The 23,754-nt window shown below is 57.1% G+C and overlaps 1 protein-coding gene across 1 annotated transcript in view; it reads left to right on the top strand.

The window, feature by feature from the left end:
- Positions 1-333: 333 nt before the first annotated feature.
- CSPG4 (chondroitin sulfate proteoglycan 4) overlaps positions 334-23,754 on the top strand; it is a 29,312-nt gene continuing 5,891 nt past the window's right edge. Inside the window, exons 1-9 of the mRNA XM_013372190.3 lie at positions 334-623; positions 12,992-13,155; positions 13,948-17,529; positions 17,831-18,310; positions 18,737-18,913; positions 22,321-22,519; positions 22,700-22,834; positions 22,988-23,142; positions 23,557-23,740. Of these exons, the coding sequence (XP_013227644.3) occupies positions 533-623; positions 12,992-13,155; positions 13,948-17,529; positions 17,831-18,310; positions 18,737-18,913; positions 22,321-22,519; positions 22,700-22,834; positions 22,988-23,142; positions 23,557-23,740 (5,167 nt within the window). The 5' untranslated portion in view covers positions 334-532. The remainder of the gene's footprint in view (positions 624-12,991; positions 13,156-13,947; positions 17,530-17,830; positions 18,311-18,736; positions 18,914-22,320; positions 22,520-22,699; positions 22,835-22,987; positions 23,143-23,556; positions 23,741-23,754) is intronic.

The raw sequence follows: 23,754 nt of genomic DNA, 5'->3' as shown, positions 1-23,754 counted from the left end.
TCAGCAGGCAGCAGGGAAGGTGGCAGGGTAGCCAGCAGGCCAGCTCGCTGGAGGAGAAATTTGGGGATGGATAACATGGCTTTGGGATCAAGACACTCACCTGGGTCTGCTCAGACACCAGGAGCTGGTTGTGCTCCCCAAAAAGTGCCCCATGCTGGGGAGAGCCATGGATGCCCCGCTTTGCCCGGAGCAGATGGTGCCTCCGGAGCCGCCCATTGCACCCGATGTCAGGCTCCTTTCCCTCCCGTCTCCATGGTCGGGCACTCCTCCCTCGCCTCGCCCGGCAGGAACAAGAGCGCTTTGAGTGGCGGGTGGGCGCGGGCAGGCGGGGGCCTCTAGCCCTTTAAGAGAGAAAATTGACTTTGTAATCTGAGCGAATTCCTCCTTTCTGACAGGCGGGAGAAGTTACAGGTCCCTCCCTCGTTCCCTTTTATTAAATATAGTAGTAGCAGCAGCCTCGCCTGGAAGCAGGCGCTGGTGGAGGCTGTGCCGTGCCCGGAGCCCGAGCCGCTGCACCAGCCCCGGGAACACCATGGGTACTCAAGGTGGCATTGCCACCCTGCTGCTGCTGCTGCTGCTGGCCTGTCAGCCCCAGCCCCTCCGTGCAGGACCCCTGGCTGGAGGTAAGCCCTGTCCCGCCAGCCCACCCCAGGGATGGAGCGGCGAGGAACTCGAGGAGAACGGCTCGGCTTTGGGTGCGGGATGGGCTGGGAGGGATGGGACCCAGCCGGCAGCGCTGCTGACACCCATGGGTGCAGGCTGTCCGTCCCCAAGCTGGCAGGAGCACAGAGAGGCAGCTGCAGTTTCAGGCAGGGTGTTTGGGCCAGACTGCCCAGCAGGGAAAGTCAGGGGGCTGCTCACTCTCTGTGGCTCTTGGGGTGCTGTGTGCCTTGGGTTTGGTTGATGCTTTCCATGGGGGCACATACAAACCTGATTCTGGCTGGGATGGAGCTCATGTCATGGGCAGCACATGGGAGAAATGCACCCTCCATGCTCGGATGAAGCCCTGAGCCCTGGGGATGGAGAACAGGCACGTCCCACAGCCCCGGTGGGGACAGCCAGCCCTCCCTGCCCAAGCTTGGCCTTGCCACAGCAGCTGTCTGCTAGGGCAGCCCCTCTCATTCAAGGAGCGGAATTTCAGATGGTACCGGTGGGGAGGAAGGAGCTGAGCACCGTTTGACAGAGTGTGTGTCACGTCCCAGCTCTGCTCCGTCCGTCTGTCCTGTGCGCAGTGGCTGGATGCGTGGGGCCAGGGGCTCACCTCTCCTGCCAGCACAGCCCCAGAGGTGTGCAAGGTCACCCCGAGGGTGCTGGAACACCAGAGCCTGTCCAGGGCTGAGGGTGTCCCCCAGGATAAGGAGCCACGGTGCTGCAGAAGGGGCTGGCCCCAGGCAGCGGGAGGGACAGGGACACTGGCTGCTGCAGAGGGATGAGCTGGGCAGAGGGGTTATTGCAGGGCATGGGCTGGGCAGGGTGAATTATACCCAGTTTTCCCCAGGAAGTGGCCGGGTTTGACCACACGGCTCTTGGCACGCTGTGTCCTGCCTCAGCATCCCCATGGCTGTCCCGCAGTCCTGTCCCACCCTGCACCTCCTTCCTATGCCTTCTGCCTCCTGCTCCCTCCCCTGCTCCAGGTTGCTGGTACCCACATGGTCTGAGCCTTGGCAGGCTCCACAGGGTCTGGATGTGGGTGTCCTGCTCAGGACAGGTCTGCACCTTAGCCCACCTCTTCAAGCTGTGCTCGGGGTCTAAACCACCTTTTGCACTGAGTCAATGGCACCTGCAGCTCCAGAAGCGGAGGGGATTTTAAAAAGCACTTATTTTTTTCTATAATTCACACCCAAAATAATATAACATCCCACTGAGCAGTTTCTCTTCCCCAAATCTCCTCCTGGGCACTGGGGCTCTGACTGGCGGTGGGGCAGGAGCTTGCCTTGTCCAAGCAGTTTACAGAGGAATTCCTGGCTACCTTTGGTCTTTTGCTCTTCAACCATCTTCTGCATCTGAGCCCGCCCTGGTGTGAGGAGCAGGACAAGGATGATCCCAGAGCCCATGCCTGTGGCCCTCAGCACCCACAGGGTCGCTGCGGGTCCCTTGTTGTCCCCATCCCCTCCCCAGTGAGCAGTGGCCTCCAGGGACTTGCTCCTCTCCTTCCCTCCGGCCTCCTTCTTTCTTTTTTTTCCATGCACCAAAACATGTGGATGTCTGGCAAAAAGTCCTTTTTGTTAATGAACAAAGTGGTCTTCTTCCTTCCAGCCCCAACCTTTCCATCCTGGGCAGGGATTTTACCATGTGAAGCCATTGCCCATTTGAGCATTCAGGGTGGTGCCCAGGGCTGTCCTGGCACTCTTGAGTTCTATAATTGTGAAAGGGCTGGAGCAATCCCAAAAAACAGCACGTGGCTTTCACCGGTACCTGTCAGCCCCCCAGACTGCCCCCAGGTAACACTGCCCGCGGCCGGGACACAGCTCCAGGGATCAATGGGCATCTGCCTGGTGCGGACCCACAGGGCTGGGAAAGGAAAGGGGTTTTACACCGTTTTCTGCACCTGGCTGAAACAGACGTGCCAGCAGTGACTCCAGATCTAGGCACTGTCCTCCCACAACCCCCATCCCTTTGGAAGCCCCATCGTCCCAGGAACATCCATCCCTTCTGATAGCACCAGTGCCAGTGCCAGGCATTCCCACAGGCTGCCGCCACTGGGACATCCCTCTGTCCCCATCAGGGAGAGCCACACCAGCCACCAGCAGTGTGCTGGGGGACAGGTTCATTTTTAGGGGCAAAGCCTGTGCTTTGTGTTGTCTTCCAGCCCAGGTTCAGGGGCCTGGGCATTCTGCCCAGCCTCAAATAGAAAGAGTCACCATGTACATCAACAAATACAAGATCATATCAAAAAGAAAAAACACTCACAAACTTGTCCTCTTGACATCTGAGTGTGAAGCTTTAGTAAACTGTTCTCAGACAGCCTGGCTCTCCTCTGCTTCCCAGGGAGGTCACCCGCAGGCTGAGCTCCCCCATCCCCAAAAACCTCTTGCTGGGGGTTTATGATGAGGGTGGATAGGGTGGAAGAAGGAATTGGATGCATAGGGTCCCTGTAAGCAGTGTTCACTCTGAGCTTCCAGCAAAGGGGTGCCAAAAATGTGACCCCTAAGTCTTGGGAGACCTCAAGCAGTGGTGATGGGGCTCTGGGGAGGTGAGTGTCACCGCAGCTTGTCCATGGCTGCTCACAGTCATGGGCAGGGGACAGCGTCTGTCCCATGATACCCGATAGGACCCCTCCTGCCTTCTATGGGGTTATCAGGTCCAGGGAGCCACCTCAGCTATTCCTCTCCTCCACTTTTGGAAATCCGACTGATTTATTCAAACTTTCTTTTTTGTGAATGCGCCACATGTTTTGAGGTCATAGCTCCAAGCATCTGGAGAAGTTTCCAGTTGATGGGAAAGTACAGGAAAAAAACTGAAAAGGGGGGAGAATGCAAACTGGTATCGTGGGAATCAGGGAAGGATATTCTCGTCTCACTCTTATATTTAGCATCAGAGGGCTGCGGGCAAATATATAATAAGTGCATTCCTCAAAGATCGCAGGACAGGGTTAAGCTCACCCGGAGGAGCTAACGTCAGGTTGAAGGCTGGACAGTAACAGGACTGGGGAGGCAGTAGCCTAACGCTGTCTGCGTGCCTAAATAAAGCTCAAAGCACAGACTGTTCGCAACAGGCGTTGGCTCAGCCCAGACTCAGCTCCCAGGGGCTGCTCCAGTCCTTTCCAGGTGCCTGGAGGAGCCAGGCTCTGACTTGTCTCCTTTTTGGGAAGCCAATGTTAGCATCACCCCCCTCCTCCAGCTGGGAAAGCCCTAGAAACTCCCTGGTTCATGTTTGCAGGCTTGCTGGGTCCTGCCTGGGCATCCCAGGCCATTTCCACATGCCCAGGTCCAAGGTAGGTCCAAGGCAGGTCTGAGACCCCTCAGTCCCAAACCAGGCCTGCCACCCCTCAGTCCCAAACCAGGCCTGCCCTGAGCCTGGCACCGGGCTTGCACATTGCCTTGCTGCATGTGGCTGGGATGCCCTGCAGAGATTTTCTGGGGGAAATGTAACAGAAAAACTGCTGTAAGGAGAAATGTGTTATGATCTTTCTCCCTGAGCTGCAGGAGACATGCTTGCATGATGCTCATTTTACTTGTGAAGTTTGCAAACAGACTTGAGACTTTTTATTCATGTGCCACAAACAGAGAACCAAGCTTTATGCCATTGCAAAGCCATGGGCTGCTTTGCAAAGCAGAGCCCAGAGTCAGGACAATCTTGGGTTCTGCAAAGCTGGGCTTAAAACCTGAGAAGCGGGGCTGCTGCAGCTCTTCCCAGTGCTGGCTGGGGTCATGCGGCTTTGCCACCCAGTTTGTCACTCCTTAACGGTCACTCATCCTCAGGACAGACCAAATAGGGCTTCCGAGCATCCTCCTGCCAGCCACAGTGAGGTGGGGCAGACGATGTTTATGTCCTGTGTCCTGGATCCAAGCGGGTGATAAATTCCCATTTTCCATCCTTCCACGCCGGGTGTGTCGCCTGTGCCAGTTGTGCATCACCCTGTGCAATCCTGGCGGGAGCTGCCCTGCGCCCAACGGCTGCTCTTGGCTGCCTGACAGCCGGACAGACAGACAGTAGCAGCCAGAAAGCATCCCAGGGAAAGGGAGGGTGCTGCTAAAAATTGACAGGAGCAGAGAAAGTCACGGGGCGAACAGCCCGCTTTGGAGGTGGCCGATCCCATCACGTGCCTCCAAGCCAAGGAGAGAGAAAAGTAACGTCCATCCATCACTGTGACTCACTGGCTGTGACTCAGCTCGGGATGGCCCTGTGAATCCCTGCGGCTTCTTTTACCCAAATCTTGGCTTTCTGGTGGTTGTTTTTCCTCCCTGCTATGGACGGGCGGGAGGAAGGTGAGCGAGGGAGGGGGTTTTGGGGCCAGAGCCCCCGGCTGCTTGTGGTGCTGTGCTCAGGGTGTCAATGGATGCTCCCCATCTGTGACCATGCTGTAAGCCCCCCCACTGCTCCCCAGTGCACATGCAGTGAGTGAGGGGGGTCAGGAGGCATTTCCCATTCCCTTTCCCAGCCTCCAGCTGGGCTTCAGCCGGACTTCGAGGTTTCGTGCATCCCATCCCACAGAAATTTCTGGCCCTACTGGGGTCATTTCCTCTGGGAGCCGGGGAGGAGAGATGGAAGTTTTGGCCCGAGGTAGATGTGGCTGAGAAAAGGCTCCTGTCCTGCCCCACAGCCCTGGGAGGGGATGTATGCGCCGGCTTCCACACCCCCACAGCCCCCCGTGGCCAGCTATACCTTCCCCCACGCTAGAAATAGAGCAGGCATTTATTTTCTCTATAAACATCACCCTGCCGCTTGTTTCTCATAGATGGAAAAGCCAGGGGGATGACAGGAATGGGGAGGGGAACCTCTGAAAACATGGGAAGGGAGGGAAGTGAAGACAAGAAGCAGCAGCAGAGATTTCAGCTCTAGAATGGGAAAAAAAAAATGCTCATTTTCCTCACAGTTCCAACTGCAAGACAGAGAATTTAGCATGTTGTCCCCAGATGAGCAAAAAATATCCTCTCTTTCCCCTTCTATGCTGCAAACACCCCTCCCTGCCCGTGGTGACACTTTTCTGTGCCCCTCAAGGTTCCCAGCATTGCTGAAAGCCCATTGAGCCATGGCTCCTGTAGTCCCATGGGGTGCAGGGTGCTTGCCCTGCTGCTGTGGCTATGGCCAGATCACCCTGAACTTCACAGGTTAAAAGCTCCTTCCCTGCCACTGGCTGCTGAAATTAAAGCTGGCAGGTAGCTGGGACTGGAGACTTGCTTGGGAACAGGCACCGGCTCTGTCGGATGGGCAGGGATGGGATCTGGGGATGTGCAGGTGGGATGTGCCGCAGGCTGTCCCACTGCTCCCGCAGTGCTGGGCGGGCCAGGATTGTCCCCTTGTGTGCCACCACATGCCCTCCTGCAGCTCTGCAAGGCTTTACTGGGCAGGGTGCGAAGCCGCCGGCACGGAGGGGGCAGTGAGAGCTGTGGGAGCGGGGCCGGGATGTGCAGGGTGGAGCTGGAAAACCTGCCAGAGAGGGGGAGACAGCCTGGGAGAAAGAAAAAGAAAGAAAGAGAAGGGGAAAAAATAGAACAAAACCCGACTTGGGATGGTTTGGAAACCACGTCTTCTGGGGCTGATATAATATTTCCAGGCCAGCTTCTCCTGGCAGCGGGAGCCTGAGCAAGCCTGAGTCACACTGCAGGGGACGGCACAAAAGCCCCATTGAGCCTCCCGCTTCCCCAAATCCTCCCACATGCTCCCCCCGCTTCTCTTCCCAAGGCAACAACTCCAACCACTGCTTCCAGCTCAGGCTTATTCCTTAAGTCCCTCTGGAGTCGTTTAGCCACAATTCATTACAGGCTCTCCACCCCTGGTCCTGCTTGCACAAGGCTTTGGGGTGTTCACCCTGGGGATACCACCCTCGGGTCTTAAGAGCGCTGTGACCTTTGCAAAGGGGATGTGACAGTGCCAGCTCTATGCTCCTTGCCCTCCCCTCCATGGCTCTGCATCTGGCCGAGCAGGAGAGCGCAGGAAATACCATCAGCTTTAGGGCTGCTTGAATCATCGTAAAACCATGCTGGAGAAGCGAGGGCTGGAGCTCTGGAGCTCCCGCCAAGCCTTCTGGACCCCGCTTTATGGCTGCCAGCTCTAGCAGCTCCTCCACACTGCTTCATGAGGCTGGGGGAGGCAGGAGCAGGCAGATGTGTTGGGTAGGGGGGCAAGGGCTGGTGGGACACAGGGTGATCCAGCAACCCCCTCCCAGGCAGCTCAGAACTAACAGGGGGCATGTTTTCCCCTGACCCCAAAGTCCGTGGGCTGCAAAAAGGCTTTTTTTTCTCCCAAAGTTGTCGAGCAGGAGTGCAGCTGGCAGGGGAATGGGGAGAGGAACTGAAATCATAAACACAGGCGGAGGTTTTCAAAGCAGCGCAGTGCAGCCAAAGGCAGGGGCCAGCCCTATGGGACGGGGGCGAAGCAGAGTCCCCCAGCACGGGGACCCCCTCCCACACCCAAAACAAGGGTGACAGCCTCTTTTGACAAGTGCTTGGTGGTCACCAGCCCCAGGAACGGTGATCAGCTGCGGCTTTGCCGGCGGTTTCCCTGGCGCTGCTTTCCAGCAATCTCTGCTGGCCGGCAGTCCTGGAAAGCGGTGGCCCCGGGAGCCCCGCTGCAAGGGAGGGCCAGGTGCAGGGTGGGAGGCGAGAACCGGAGCTCTCCTTCCCATCACCAGGGTTTGAACTGCACGCACAGCCCTGGCTCACAGTGTGGGAGCTACAATTGCCGGCTGGAGTCACAGAGGATAAAACCTAAAAGTTGGGGATAAAGAGAAAAATCTGTCCTCTGCACTGTGAGTTATCCCACCTGGGATGGATCTGTGCCAATGCCGCCCCACCCCAGAAACGTTGAGGCTGAACTCCAGGAGCAGGAGTGGGGAGAAGGTCCTGCCTGCATGAAGGGGACCACGAGGTATCCCCAAGGTCCCCAGTGGGCTCGGATGCCATTGCTGCAACCCAAGACTAGCTCACGTGTGACCTGTCTCCATTGCACTGGGGTTTCCTCACTGCAGAGACCCGGCTGGGTACTCAGCCCTCCTGCTGCACCCAGGGCCCCACTCAGGACCCTGAGCACGCCTGAAGGCAGCGGGCCCCCACGTTCCCCCAGCACCTCCTCCTCCCAGCAAAGCCCCAGCCAAACCCGAGGGCTGCTCTGCAGCGGCTGTGTTTGCCTTAGCCTGCCTCGCAAGCTGCTCATTTCCTTCCCCAGCCATAAATAAAACCACGCCATAAAAACAAGGGAATGTGTAACATAATGAAGCCTTTCTCAGAAAGCCCATCGCATCCCTTCCTCCCCCGTGCAGGGACGGGGGCACAGCCCAGCCCTGCTAACCGCCCGAGATGCAGCCGTTGGACTGCGGGTCCCATCCGGCATCGCAGAGCCAGACTGGGATTAGAGAGGATGGAACTTGCAACCACCCACAGCAGAGGCAGGAGGGCTGGTCCTGCCCACCCTGCCTGCGCTGGGAGTGGGGACAGGAGCTCACGGACCTGCCGCAAGAGGACCAGGAGGGATTCGAGCTGCTGAGCAGCATTCCCAGGGCTGGGTGGCTGCCCTTGTGTCCCTCTGGACTTTGCACAGCTGACGGGTGTAGCACGGCATGGCTGATGACAGTCTTGCTACCTTATAAAGTCATTAAAATTTAAAAAAACAAAACAAAAAAAGAAAAAAAAAAACAACCCCAAACAACTCAGAGGGCCTCGAAACAGGCTCCTGACGCTGTGGAGGAAGAATGCACCAAGCTGGCCATGGGGCATCCTGGCAGCACGAGGCTCAGCGCTGACACAGGGGCGGTTGTTGGCATGGGCTGGCGGGCAGGAAGGATGGCAGCCGGCCGGCTGGGCTGCACCCGTGGCTGCACAAGCCCAGGGCTGTTCGGGCAACAAGGAGCCTTCACTCCCAGAGTGTTTTTCCACCATCAGGAAACTGGTGTGGCTGGGGTGGGAAGCAGTTGCAAACACAGGGAGCCTTTCAGGAGGTGCACGTGTGCATGTGTGTGCATGGGGCTCTACTGGAACCCACTTCAGTAATTAAAGAGCTACTTTAATGAATTCCAGTCCCCTCCCTGCAAACACACATGGGCCACCGGACCTGGCCCACATGTGCCCCGCACCACAGCCTGAATGAAGCCTTGTTGAGCAGCCAGCCCCTCCCCAGGACCATTTCCCACCTCCCTAGGCAGAGTTTGCTGCAATCCTTCCTCCTCGGCCTCAGCATCCTCCTCCTCCTCCAGCATTACTGTAGTCCCTTGGTGACTTGTTTGTATGCCTCCCCAAAAATGCACCCAGACATCCCATGGGCAGGGCTGGGGATGGCCCAAGCTGGGATAGGAGCCTGCGGGCAGGGAGGGCATCCATCCTCCAGCTCACATTTCCCCTGCACACCCAGGAGACATCTCCTCACTCCGAAAAACCCTCACAGCCAGTGCTGGTTCACCCTGCGAGCCCTCAGGCTGAGCTTTGCGAATGCTTTTCCTTGCCTGGGCCAGGACTTGGCTCATCTGTCTCACTACGTGCTGGGGAGGAGGTGGGAGAAGTTTGTGTGCTGAGATGTTGAAACATGGAGAAGAGCCCAAACCAGCCATGCTGAGCCCCAGAGCACCCCAGGAGCCCCCAGTCCAGAGCCCCAGGTTGGACAGGGATCCCTTCCCCTCCATGGTGCTGCCCAGCATCAGGCTCTGCTGGACCTGGCTCATTTGGAGACTGTGGTGCCAAAAAACTCCCTCAACACCAAAAAAACAGCAATTGGAGAGGCCAAACCTGTCGTGTTTTCAACTGGAGGAGCAGAGGGAGAGGGCCAAGGCATCCCGGACCCGGCGCGTGGCTCACACAGAGCCCTTGCTTGTTCGCAGTCCCCAGGAGGAGCTGAGCACGCCCGGGGCCCTGCTCCCAGCCCCTTGCTCACAGATTTTGGCTCATCATCTTATTTTTTTCAATGCTAAGAAGACACAAAAAACAAAACCCAAATGACACTGCAGCCTATAATCTGCTGGCTGGCTGCTTGGAAACTGTGACGGAGGCCCCTCTCACATCAGCAACTTTTCCATCAGCCTGACAAGGCAGGGGCTGGGAACATCAATTATTTTTAGCCAGGATGAGCAGGACGGCTGAGGTGTCTGCCCCCACCCAGGGCCAGGACACAGGGACCCATTGCCCTCCGTGACGGGGGAGGAAGGGCCAACTCGGGCATCCCCACCCAGGGATGAGGCTCCACTGAGGGCATGACATGCCCATGGTGTGATCGTGACACCCTCAGAGCACCTGGGAAAGGTGCTTTTGGATCTCAGGATGCTCAGTCGTAGTGGGCCCACAGACATGACTGTGTACCTGGGGGGGTTCTTGCCCTCTCCACGTGTGCCCGAATTGAAGCTGCCATCCAAGACTCCTCCAGGGCAAAACACAACCCCCAAATCCAGCAAGCCATATTTTTTGCATCTTTCGCAACTTAGAGGGCAAGAAAGAGGGGAAAGGGAGATGAAAAGCTGCAAGTCCCTTGTGAAACAGAAATGCCACAAGTCAAGCAGCGATCGCATCCTGGCTGGGCTGCAGAGTAGAGGAGGAGACGAGCCCTGAAGTAAAGCAGGAATTTGGGAAGACAAACAGCAGTAATTCACACCACTCTGCTGCCAGAGAAACATCCCAGAGCCAGGCAAGGGTCCCTCCTCCCTTCCCCAGCAAACAGCACCATTCCCCTGGGCATCTATGCTTTCAGTAACGTTTTATTGGTAGTATTTTATGAAAGAAGAAAAGAAAAGCATCTTTGGCAGCTTTGGGAGAATCGAGGCAGGACGAAGTGTACTGGTTGCAGGAGCTGCTGCCCCTTAGTGCACTGGAAAACAGGCTGGTTGTGCCCAGCTGGCTCCTCCAGCCCCAAAACATGATCCCCAGCACCCCTGGGAGACACTGTCCAGCCCCTGGGCTGGCAGAGGAGCTGCTGGAGGGTCCAGCCCCAGCAAAGCTTTTTACCCCGTGACAGCAGCCTCTCTGTCCCCATCTGAAGAACACATTTTTGGGATTAGGGGAAGCCACAAAACTGAAGTGCAGCAAAATCCTGGTGGGAGCTGGAGCACAGAGCGCCAGGGGCCAGCACATAATGTACATGAGATGTCTCCAGGGGCCACAAGATATTGCATCCATGTGTGCACGCCTCACTGGGGCCTGAGCACAGCTATGTGTGGCTGCGCAAGGAGGGAGAGGACAATTCCCTTTTGCAATGTGCCACATCACTCCTGCTCACCGAACACCAGGACAAGGTGGTGCTGAGAGCCCCGGGCAGCACTTGGCACAGCACCCACCACCGCTGGCCACCGAGCCAGGCACAGTGGGGCTGGCTGGTTTTGCAATGGCCACTGGAAGAAGGGAGCAAGTTAGGAGAGGACAGAGCCTTTCAAGGTCCTCCAAAGACTAGCAAAGCTCCTCTGAGTCACTGGCTGGGCTAGAGACAACAAGGAAGCCACAGTACCCCATGCCAAGGGCAGGCACGGGGTCCGGGAAATGAGCAGGCGTAAGGCACGCTGGCAGCCCTGCCCCGGGCTGAGCAAAGGCCTTGGTATTAAAGCAAGGGCCAGATATTTCCATGCTGCCATCCCTTCCCTGCCCAGAGCGGGTGGGGTGACAGAGCTTGCAAAGCCCACATTATTCTCCCATACCCCAGGAGAAAGCTGAGGCACTTTCTCTGCTGCCAGGGGCAGGAAGTGATTTTTTGTGGTGGGGCAAGGAAGGGCTCAGATGAGCATCCCCTATGCAGGGCACCACAGAGCTCAGCTCAGGAGAAAATGCAAAAAACCAAAGCAAAGTGTTCCAACTCTTCCGCTGCTACGCAAACCCTCACCTCTAACAACACGCTCCTTTCAAAACCTCCGTGACTGTGGCTGCTTGTTTTTCCACTGGGTTTTTATGTGCACCACGCCATGAGCAAAGCCTGCCCGCCAAAGCAGGGGGAGCCTGCCCAATCCCTGCCTTTTCCCACCCCAGTCAGATCCCAGAAAACTGGGCAGCAGGAAAACACAACCAGGGAAGCAGCTGCAAAAACACACGTGGGTTTTTACACCCAGACCTGCTCTGCAGGAGACTGGGTTCACCCCAACACACGACCTCCATTCCTGCCGCCTCCAAAGCAGAGCCGGGGCTGGGCTGGGCTCCTCAGAGAAGCCACAGTCTCATCTTTGATGCCCCATGGCACCTCAGACTGACTGTGGGACCCTGAAAGCAAATGTGGATCTGACGGCAAAATGTGCAACAGTGCAGTGTAGGAGGAAAGCTCCACACAGCAGGCTTTATAGAATGTGACTACATATGGACTGAAGATGTGCAGGTTCACCCCCCTCCCAAAGAAAATCCCACACATATCCTCCCCAAACATTTACAGCTTATGGGTCTTCTGAGTGTTTATGCTTTGCCCTGCCAAGGCAGAGTCAACTTTACCAGGGGTTGCTCTGGAGCTAACCAGGTTGGGTGGCAGCACATCTCAGGCACAGGCGTTTAACAGGCGTGCAATGCACACGCATGCATCGAGCCAGCAAAAAACTGTAAGCAATCTAAAATTAAGCCTTGCCACTCCCTGTGCTTATAATTCTGCCCTCTCCCGCGTATGCCCTGTGACACAGTCTTTCATTTCATGACCACATACCATTGTGCTGAGTCCCTCCAGGCTGATGTATACTGGGTGTTGAACATCTTCCAGCTGTGGCTTCAGGCATCCCGTTTGAGCCGAGGTTTCCATACAGTCTCACATCCACATACGGATCACAGGCACATGCATTTATTCCTCCAGCACTGACGGAGCAGCCACCTTCAAAGTGAATGTCAGCTATGTTTGGATGATATGGAGAGCTGTTAGAAAGTGGTGTAAAATAGAGAGAGGAGCAGAGTACAGTGTTGGGTGACCCAGTGTCATCCCCAGGGCACTCACACAGCATTTCTCAGTTCAGCAGTGCCTGGCACCAGCTGAGGGATCCGGCCAAGGCACAAAAGCCACTGCTGGAAGAGTACATGTTCCTCTAAAGGGACATGGCTGTGGCAGAAATTAGAAGGGCTCCTTAGGGTAGTAAGGCCAACAGCTCAGTCTGATGACAGGTACTAGAGCATCTGCCCTGGCCAAGTAATGAGGAAGAAGGTTCCTCTAAAATGCTGTGTGGGCAAGGAGAAACACAGCCTGTGCCTCACCCCCCAGTCCCTAGAAACCCCACCCTCTAGGAAAAACAGAAAACAGACTGTCTTGGGAGCCTTTCCAGGCTGCTGGGCTTCAGCATGCTGTTATGGGGCAAACAGGGAAGCACTGATGGGCTTGGTAGGCTCCAGATTCACAGCACCCCCACAGACAGGGCTCACAGGTGGGCATCCTTCCTGTCTGACCCTCTCCCTTTTCTCCCCAGCCTCTTTCTTCGGGGACGGCTACGTGGAGATGCCGCTGGCGGATTCCTCGCGCACGGTGCGGCTCCAGCTGCGGCTGTACACCAGCCAGGGGAATGGGCTGCTCTTCCTGGCCGCTGGCCAGCCCGACCACCTCCTGCTCCAGCTGCGGGCCAGCAGACTGCAGGTCAGCACGTGGTGTCCCCCCAGGGTCCCTGGTCAGGGCTTCAGCCCCTGCAAGGGTAATGGGGAAGCACCTGGAAGCAGACACAGGAATGGACAGTTGAGCTGCCAAGAGCTCTGCTCAGATAAAATCCCCTCTTGTGGTGACAGTGTTGATGTCCACCATAAAGGAAAAGAGCAGGAAGCACCTAAGCACAGATTCTGCTTCTCCTGCAGCCTGGGCTGGGCCACCAACCACATCCAAACCAAAGCAGGAGAGCAAGCGAACAGCTGGCTGGAGGTCTCTTGCTGCAGACCATATGTCTCAGGGTCCAGCAGCTCACCCTCTATTTAGGCAGGCTCCAGGCTGCTGCCTGTGGGGAGCAGAGCTGCTGTTTCCCCTGCCAGCTCCCAGGGCAGGGGCTGGAAGCAGCCCAGGCTACAGGGATGGAGCAGGAGAAGAGGAGCCAGCATCTGGCAGAGCTTCTTCACAGAGGGAGAGGGAAAGTCCAGAGGTGGGGCTGGGGGACCGAGGGATGGAGGAGCCCAGGGAAGTAGCTGTCAGACTGGGGTTTGCTGAGAAAAAGTGAAGGAGAGAAATTCAGAGAGCAGGATAGAGAGGGCATGCTCATGGGGGCATGAGGGAGGAGCACACCCACCTCTGGGTGAACAGAGTGAATCAGGGACAAAAACACTTGCAAGTCCCCAGAGACGGGTCCACGCTTCAGCGGGTATTTATGATAGATGGGGAAAGTATCTCCTGTGCTGCAGAAAGCACCTTGCTCGAGTTGAGTACTGTCCATGTCCTTCCCTGCAGGCCAGGCTGCGGCTGGGCTCGGAGGAGGTGACCCTGTACTCCCCAGAGGACCTGCAGTTCAATAACCTGGCGGTGCACGATGTTGAGCTGCTGGTGGAAGATGGCAGGATGACACTGACCATCGACAGCCACATCAACAGCTCAGTGGACATCCCAGGGCCCGTACGGGAGCTGGACATCCAGTACGGCCTCTATGCTGGTGGGACAGGCAGCCTTGACCTGCCGTACCTCGCTGAGGCCAGCTCACCCTTCAGAGGTTGTCTCCACTTAGTGACATTCAACGGCCTGGATGTCCTCTCCCGTCTGTCCTCAGATGGCAGCTCAAAGATCTTCCACCGGGTTCAGGAAGGGTGCAGCACACAGTTCTCTGCAGATCCTGAAGACCCCTTTGGGTTCCTGGGGCCACACTCCTACATTGCATTTCCTACATGGGATGCGAGTGAAGAAGCAACCATTGAGTTTGTGATAACAACGAGCATCACCCAGGCACCCCTCATCTACCACGCAGGGCTGGAGAATGACTTCTTCTACTTGGAGATCTCCAATGGGCGCCTGAGAGGGTTTGTTGAGAAGGGGAACGGCATCATCATCCTGCACAACAATGTCTTCATCAGCGATGAGCAACAGCATTATGTCAAAGTCTACACAGACATCCACAAGTTTGAGATACTGATAGATTACTACGCCTCATCCACATCCAACCGGGGCATCAACAACTACCTGGACCTTCAGGGAAACCTATTCATCGGAGGCATGAATGAAAAAGCCTTGCAAAGGCTGAGGGAGCACCATCTTGCTTTCATCTCAGTGTGGACCATGACCAACAACTCATTTGTTGGCTGCTTGGAGGACCTGCGGATAAATCAGCAGAGGAGGAGTCTGCAAGACGCGGTGATCACAAAAGACATCACATCAGGCTGTGGAAAGCAGGACCACTACTGGGACTATGACGAGGTGTACGAGCAGGATGAGGCACCCACTTCACCACCTCCAGATGTCTGGTCAGGAGCACCAGGCCTGGTGGTGGAACCATGCCGGCCAGACAACAGCTTCCCACCGGCCTTCGCCAACATCAGCAGGCTGCTGCACGTCAGCCCCCTCATCGTCTCTGAAGGAGGCATGGCTTATCTGGAGTGGAAACATGCCCAGCCAACAGTGGACTTGAGCCTTGCGAACATCCGCCAGTCCCAAATCCTCTTCAGCATCACCAATGACCCCAGGCACGGCCAGCTGGAGCTGGACATTCCTGGGTCCAGGAGCAGAAGGAAGTTCACCTTATTGGACATTGTGAATCGGAAAGTCAGATATGTTCACGATGGTTCTGAGGGGCCCATGGACCAACTGATGCTGGAGGTGACAGTGACTGCCCAGCAAGGCGTCCCAGAGTGCTTGCGGCAGGGGCAGATGTACCTGCTGCCCATCATGATCAACCCCATCAATGATGCCCCACAAGTGATTTTTCCCCATGGGAATCACATGACAATCCTGAAGCATACACGGAAGCACCTGACCACAGACATCCTGCAAGTCCTAGATGATGACACATCCTGTGATGACCTCGAATTCCAGCTGCACGGTGGCCAGCAGATGGAGGAGGGCTATGTGGAATACGACTTCCACCCTGGAGTGCCCATTGAAGAGTTCTCCTGCAGGGACCTGGAAGCGGGCAATGTGGTCTACGTGCACCAGAGCGGGACAAACTCACAGCTCACCTTGCAGGTGAGTGATGGCACCATCCCAAGCCCCATTGCCACCCTGAGGATCCTCGCCATTGACCCTGACATCCACCTGCACAACAACACTGGCCTCTCCATCTCCCAAGGAGAGGCTGCACGCATTACCACAGCCAACCTTTCAGTGGAGACAAATGCTGTGAAACAACGGGTCGCCATCCTCTATGTCCTCAGAGAGCCTCTGAGGTATGGTGAGATCCAGAAGCAAGTGAGCATGGGAGGGGAATGGAAAAAAGTTGAGTCCTTCCACCAGCAAGACCTGGAACAAGGGCGCATCCAGTATTTCAGCACAGACCCAGAATACCGGCTAGAAGATGTTGTGGAGAAGCTGACATTCGAAGTCCAGGTGGGGCAGAAGGTCTTACAAGACAACACCTTTTTCATAAGGATTAAAAGAGCCACAATTAAGATGAAGACCATGGTCCCCCTCCAGATGAAGAACAGGCGGCACAGAAATATCACCAGTAAGGAGCTGGAGGCAATGTTAGAAGATCCAAATGCTGCCCCGGTCCCCTTCCGCTACTTGGTCATCCAGGCTCCCAAAAAGGGAAACTTGGAGCTGCTTGGCAACAGGCTGACCGAAGGCTTTGGATTTACCCAAGATGACCTGCAAAAAAACCACCTGAGCTACAGTGCAACCATCAGGAATTCTCAGCAAGCCCAGGACACCTTCCAGTTTCGCGTCCATGCCGGTAAGCAGCACTCTCCTGTCTACACCTACACAATCAGCATCGGTGGGGACCCTGATGCTCCAGCCCTGACCAACGTCCTCCTCACCGTGCCGGAAGGCGGGCAGGCAGTCATCACCAAGGACCACTTGTTTGTGCAGAGCATGAACAGCATGGACTACCTCTACGAAGTGATTGAGGGGCCAGCACACGGTAGGCTGGCCTGGGCTGCGTCCCACAGCTGGGCCTCCAGAGAAGAGATCACAGAGTTCACCAACGATGACATCCTGCACCACCGGCTGCTGTACCAGCATGACGACTCCGAGACGCTAGAGGATGACATCCCCTTCGTAGCCATCAGGCAGGGAGAGGGTAGCGCTGAGCCTGATGCAGAGGAGGTGAGAGGTGTTTTTAGAGTCTCCATCCAACCTGTAAATGACCATGCCCCAGTTCAGGTGGTGAACAAAGTATTCAATGTGGTGCGCAATGGGCAGCACCTGCTGACAACAGATGACATTGCCTTTACTGACAAGGACTCTGGCTTCTCTGACACACAGCTGGTGCTGGCAAGGAAGGACATTTTGTTTGGCAGCATCGTGTCTGTTGATGACAGAACTCACCAGGTCTATCGGTTCACACAGGATGACTTGAGGAAGAAGAAGATCCTTTTTGTTCATTCAGGGGCTGACCGGGGCTGGATCCAGCTACAGGTCTCAGATGGCCTCCACCAAACCACAGCCCTCCTGGAAGTACAGGCTTCAGACCCCTACATCAAAATAGTCAACAACACCGGTCTGGTCATCCACCAAGGGAGCCAAGGGAACATTGACGCATCTGTCCTCAGCCTGGAAACCAACATGGACATCAGGTCAGATGAAGAGATACGGTTCCTGATAACAACCCCCCCCAAATGGGGGACTGTGCTGAGAGGGGAACAGCCAGTCATGGCCTTCTCCCAGAGGGACCTGCTGGCAGGACTGATCTCCTACCGCCACAATGGGAGCAGGAACAGCCAAGATGAGCTCCAGTTCACTGTAGAAGCAAATGAAGTGGTGGTGGAGGACACACTGGCCATCAGCGTGTTCTTGGACACCCATCCCAGCCCCCTGCGCATAGTCAACCACAAGGAGATCCACGTCTTCCAGGGGGAAGCAGCTGGGATCAAGGAGGAGTACCTACTGGTGAGTATCCCCTTTTCTAGTCATTCCCCGAGCCAGCATTGCTTCCCTGACTACCAAATCTGGACAGCCACTGGTAGGACTCCACTTTACACCCACCTTGCCTGGAGGACAGGACTCCTGCCCAGGTCACGCTCTGCCCAGGGGCAGAAAGAGGGTTCAGGCACAGCCCAGGCAAGAAGGTGACTCTTGCAGCAGATCCCACAGCAAAGCCTTGGGGGATTGCACACCAGTGAGCTGTGGGACAGCACAGACTCGCAGGCACCAGCCCCTCTCTCATGCCTTGTCTCCCCCATGCTCCCAGGTGACTCATGAAGAGATTCCTCCCCAAGACATAGTCTACCTCGTGAGCAGCCCACCAGCTTCTGGCTTCTTGGCAATGCTTCAGCACAGCCGAGACTCGAATGAGCAGCCCAGCCTGGACCCCATCCAGTCTTTCACTCAGGAGGACATCAACAATGACAGAGTCCTCTACCTCCACTCTAAGCCCAAGGAGGAGCGTGACCAGTTTGTTGTGGACATCACAGCCGGCAGTGCGGACCCGCTGGAGGGGGTGGTGGTGAGCCTGGCAGTGCTCCCCATCACCATCCCCCTGGATGTCCGCAACATCACAGTGCCAGGAGGTGGCTCTGCTACCCTCTCCAAGGGCATCCTCAACATCCCCAACACCTACTACGCAGCTCTTGGTGTGGAGTTCAGGGTGCTTGAGCCCCCCCGGTTCGGCACCCTCCTGAACAGCCAGCGGCCTGAGGATGGTGGACTGCACAGCTTCACCTGGAGCCAGGTACAGCAGCCAAGGGTGCCCACTTGCCCACCACACCGCTTTCCCAGGGGTTTGGGAAGAGCCCAGGGGTGGGCACTGGGAGCTGTGGAGGGCTGCAGGGCTTCTCTCCCCCTCGGAGATACTTGCCCTCAGAGTGGAGGGGTTTGCCCTGCAAACAGGGCATGCATCGACCCCCAAGGTGTGTTTAAATGTCCCTGGGGATACGGGGTTGGGGTGTAGGCAGAACACCTACTCTGAGCTTCAGTTCTGCTTCCTTTGGGGATCCCCCTCCTCTCTTTGTGCCGGATTCATCCCACAGGGATGCCCCAGAGCAAGTGATAGGTATCCAGCTTGCTTACTCCTCCCAGGCTGGTGCCCAGGTCCTCTCCCCAGCAGGACCGGTGGCCCCTGTCCTCCCAGGAGGGTCACCCAGCCCCTGCCCCACAGGTGGAGAACCAGCAGATCCAGTACAGGCAGGACGGCCCCCGGGCCCAGGCCGACAGCTTCACCCTCCTGGCCAACGCCTCGGCGATGGAGCGGCAGAGCCAGCCCAGGACCCTCTTCATTGCCATCCTGCCCCGCAGCTCCCGGGCGCCCCGGCTGAGGCTCAACGCCGGGCTGCAGGTACGGGCGGGATGCCACGGGGATGGGCGGCCACCCCAGCGGGCCTGGGGAGGCTCCGCTCCAGGACGCCCCTGGGCTGGCGAGCCGAGGAATTTGGGCACAGCGGAGCCGGGGCGCGGAGCAGAGGCGGGCGACGGGCTCCAGGGCAGATGGGCTGTTTCCCGGCGGGGCGAGGCTTTGCAAGAGGTGGAGACCGGTGTCCCCTCCTCCTTCCAGCCCGTCCCTCCCCGCTGCCGATGCTGAAACCGGCCGCAAGATGGGAGCATCGTCCCGCCGCTCCGCCCGCTCCCCGGCTGGGCGCTGCCACGGCGGCAGTCGCTGCCCGCAGCAGGCAGGACCCGCACCCAACTCGGGCACGGGTCTGCCTGCCCCTTCCCAGCTCCCGGGAGAACCCCTGGGAGCAGGAAGAGCAGCTTGCCCAGGTTTCATCAGCATAGACTGGAAATACGTAGTGTGCCTCATTACACTCAGGTTTCCTGCTCCCACTGTAGCAGTGTGGATTGTGTGAGGTAACTAATGCCCATCTTTGTAAAGTCAGAAAAAAATAAGTCTCACCTGCTGCTGGAGGTCCCACCTTCCTTTTCAGACACCTCCTTGCTCCATTCAGAACCACTAATGCAAAATTGCAGCAAAGAATTTATGACACATGCCAGAGCGCCAGCCCAGCAGGATCATTCCCCACCACGCCTGGGCTATCCTTACCCATCCCAGGATTTCCCATGCTAGCAGTAAGGAAAGAAGCTCCTTCCATCAGGGTCATCACACCAGGATCACAACAGGGGCTTTGGGAAGGTGTCTGGGAGCCAGAGCTTTGGAGGAGATGCCCAGAGGAAAGGGTATGGGCTGGGCAGCCACCAGGCAGCCCGAGAGACAGAGGTCAGGGCTGCCCAGGACATTTTGGGGGAATGCCCGCATCCACAGCCAGCCCTGGCTCTATCCCTGCCCACACCACCCTCAGCTGCACCTCCAGGCCAGGAAGCTTAGCCGCCTCCCAGCAAATCCCTTTTATAGTTCATTATATTATCTCCCAGTTGTGCCAGAATCCTACCCTCCCAACAGAGAAAGATTAACCCCTCAGCTCCTGGGCCCATGGCAGCCCCTCTGCCCTGCTCCAGAGGCACCGAAGCTCCAGTCTGCTCTACTCAGGACCACCCCATCCAAAAGGGCTGCTCTGGGCTGGCTCTGGCATGGCAGCAGGCAGAGCAGGCATCTCTGTCCCCAGTGCCACATGTCCTGCCCAGCTATGGGCAGACACACAGAGCCAGGCCTGTGCAAGGGGAGGAGGAGGCTCCATCACTGCCTTATTTTTAGCTAGTCCATTAGGCCAGTGATTGCAAAGCACTTAGGGAAGCATGTCCTACCCTCCCAGCCACTATGCTAAAAAAAAATGTTGAAAGGAAAGAAAAAGTACCCAAAATAAACTCCAAGGCAGATGTCCATCTGCCTTTCCATTGGGATCCCCCTTGGCCTTAAGAGGGGGAACGACAGCCCCCCACTGCCCACAGGAGAGGCTCTGGAGCTGGGAACGCTCCCTGCTCCCAGCAGGAGCAATGCTAAAGCAACACAGGGCTCAGGAGGGGCCCAGCCCTGCTGTGTTTGTCCTCTGGCGAGAGATGACTTCAGCGTTTAAAGGTCAGGCTGGGTCTAGGAGAGAAATTGCACAAAGCTTTCCTCTGCTGCCTGCGCCTGCCAGCTCTGGGGGCAGAGTCCACACAGCGATGGGGAGACAATGGGCAGGGTTCTGACCCCAAAGCAGAACCCCCTGGAAACCACCAGACTTGCCTCAAGCAGCTTTTTGAGTTGCCTCAGAAGAAAGCATGGCCGGGTGCCACCAAGAGAAAGGCTTCCGCTGCTGCACCAAGACACACAGACACGCTCCCGGCACTATTTCGTTGCCTCCTCGCATGCTCTCCTGGAGCACAGAGGCGACACAGAGGCTGAGCAAACATAATAAACCAAGTAAGCGAGAGCAGGAACCAGGTGGAAAGCTTTAATAATTCAGAGAGGACAGGGAGTGTGGTGAAGCAGGTCAGCCCTGGCAGTGCAGGTGGTGAGGAAAGCTGCTTGGGCCACCGCGGGTGCCTGTCCCCTGCCCTGGGCTGCCAGTCCCCTCTTGCCTGCAAACACCTCTCTGGGCTTTGCCCACAGTGAGCTTTCCTTGGCATGGAGCCCAGGCTATGATTGCAATCCCAATGGGTGCTGAAGTGACCTGGCTGTGGGTGCTGGGGAGAGCGAGCAGCTCCAAAACCTTGGTGCACGCACAGCAGAGCAGCAGCCCCCGCTGCAAGAGCTTTGGCTCCTGCACTGGCTGTGTGTCCAGCAGTGCTCCCCCATCCCCTCTCTCCAAAGCTGTTTCTGAGCCTGCCTCCTGCCATCCCGCAGGGACTGCTGAGGGATTTCATTTCACTGGCGGCACCCACACCCACTCAAGAAATGTTTTGGAATAGGCCAGCTGAAAACAGCAGAAAAGAGCTGATCTAACCCAGCACAGTTAGCTCCTCCAGAGCCTGGGTGTTGTTTTGTGGGTTTGCAGGATGCAGCTGGGCGGGTGATGCTGTGGGATCGCCCTACATGAGCTATGGGAAGGCTCGGTCCATGCACCCCATGTTTTTGGGGCATCCAGAGAGTGAAAGGCAGCTCTGGAGAGCATGGGCAGAACTGGTCTGGCAGTGCAGGATTCATCCTTGTGCTCTTCTGAGACCGAGATATGGTACAGGATTAGGAGAGGAGAAAATTATTGCTTCCAGCTGGAGAGGGGAGATGCCAGGGCTTTGGGGTGACAGTGTCCCTGGGGGTGGGGTCCACCACTGGCCTGAGGGAAGCAGCTCTGGGAAGCTGCGAGGTGACAGTGAGCTTGGCCACATACTTGTCATTCCTGAAGGGTTTGCTGGGGCGGCTGGTGGCCTCACTGCAGCCTTGTGAGGAGGCAGTGGGACGGGTGCTTTGCCTGGAGCATGAGTGGGGAGAAACACTTAGCTGGGGAGAGACAGGGCTGCGATCACCACATCCACAGCAGCAGCTCGGGGACAAAGTTCAGGGCTTGGGTACCTTACAGCAAGCCCTTTGCCTGCAGAGAACCATGTCAAAAGCACAGCCCCTACCCCGTGCCTTCTTCCATTTCCAGTGCTTGGGGAAACTGAGGCACAGAGGGGCTAGCCCTCACCTCTGCCCTCTTGCACGTGCCGGGAAACACGGCAGCAGTGCAGGCGCAGGGTGACGCAAGGCTGGGAAGAGGCCAGATGATGGGACATCACCCAGCACAGGGACAAGGCACCCTTGTTGGGCTGGGACATGCTCAGGCACCAGCAAAGCAGGCTGAACAGGGCTGGGGGCCAGAGCAAACTGGAGAAGAGGGGAGAGGTGCTGGGGGCATTCCAAGGGGATTACAGCCTCTCTCTGTCCCCCAGCTGCGGGAAGGTGCCACAGCTGCCATCGGCCCCCATGTCCTGAGTGCCGAAGACGAGGACTCCTCGGCGGAAGAGGTGACGTACTCCATCCAGCCCCCTGCCAACGGGAAGGTGGTGCTGAGGTCAGCACCCGGCACTGAGGTCCGACGCTTCACTCAAGCCCAGATCAACAACGGCCTCATCTTCTTCGTGCACCAAGGTAGGGCAGGGCTGAGGTGTCCCAGTCTCACCCCCCACATGAGGGAGGGGACACCACACTGTGCCACCAAGGCAGATACTAACCCCATCACTCAGCACCCTGGTCCAACCTGTGCCAGGTTAACAGCAGGCTGCAGCCCACCCTGCCCCACGTAAATGCCCAGCTCTGTGCTTTCTGCAGGGCCCATGGATGGAGGCTTTGCCTTCGACCTGTGGGACGGTGAGAACCTATCTCCTGGGCACTTCTTCCTCATCAGAGCCCACAGAGAGCCCCTCATCAGTCTGGCCAAGAAGCAGAGCCTCACTGTCTGCCCAGGTGGGTACAGGCACGTTCCCCATCCTCCCAGTCTGATGGCAAATGGGACCCTTGGACCCTTCCACCACCCGCTGCCTGAGCACTGCCCATGGCAGAGGCTGTGGGCGGGTGGCAAGGCAATGGGTTAACATCCATACCGGATGTGTTTTCCAGGTGCCTTGCAGCCCCTCACCAGCCAGAACCTGCAGGCAGTGAGCTCCAGCCCCACAGGTTCCACCACCCTGTACTACAGCATCGAGCAAGCCCCGCGCCTGGGCAGGCTCAGCACCTCCCGGGGTGAGGAAATCAGGAACTTCACCCAAGCCCAGGTGAGTTTTTGCCTCCCACCCTGCAAGCTCACCCTTGGAGGCAGCCTGGCCTAACTCTTGGAGGATGCTGAGCAAACTCAGTCCTTCCCCTGAGCCCCAGTTTCCCCAGTTGCTGGGTGGAAATACCCTGGCAGAGAGACACTGGAAGCTCTCAGTGGGGGCTACCATGCCACGGCTGGTGATAAACCTCATTTCTTACCAAACTCGGGCTTTGCTTCTCCTTCCTACAGCCAAGACAAGAGCTCAGGGTGCACACTTTGGCTCTAACAGAGTCACCAAGGTTCCCCTGGTGCTCCAGTGCCCATCACAGCAGAGATGAGACACATGCACCTATCTCCCACATGGTCTCACTCACTCCGGGTATTTATTTTACCATTTAGCAGAGCTCATTGGGTGTTGTTTTTTTATCTTTAGGTGGATAGTGGGTTGATCTTCTACCAGCATGAGATGCCAGAGGAGCCATTCTGGCTGGCCCAAGATGCCATCCACTTCCGCGTGGTCTCTCCTACCACCATCTCTGATTCCTTCATCCTCCTCGTGCTGATCTCCTTTGAGGCCAGGTGTCCCCAGCGCTCCACTCAGCTCTGGAGAAACACAGGTAAAGAAGGAAGA

The sequence above is a fragment of the Columba livia genome, chromosome 11 (genome assembly GCF_036013475.1).
Source record: "Columba livia isolate bColLiv1 breed racing homer chromosome 11, bColLiv1.pat.W.v2, whole genome shotgun sequence".
Lineage (NCBI taxonomy): Eukaryota > Metazoa > Chordata > Aves > Columbiformes > Columbidae > Columba > Columba livia.
Note: the sequence above shows the minus strand (reverse complement) of the source record. Positions and strands in the feature narration are given on the sequence as shown.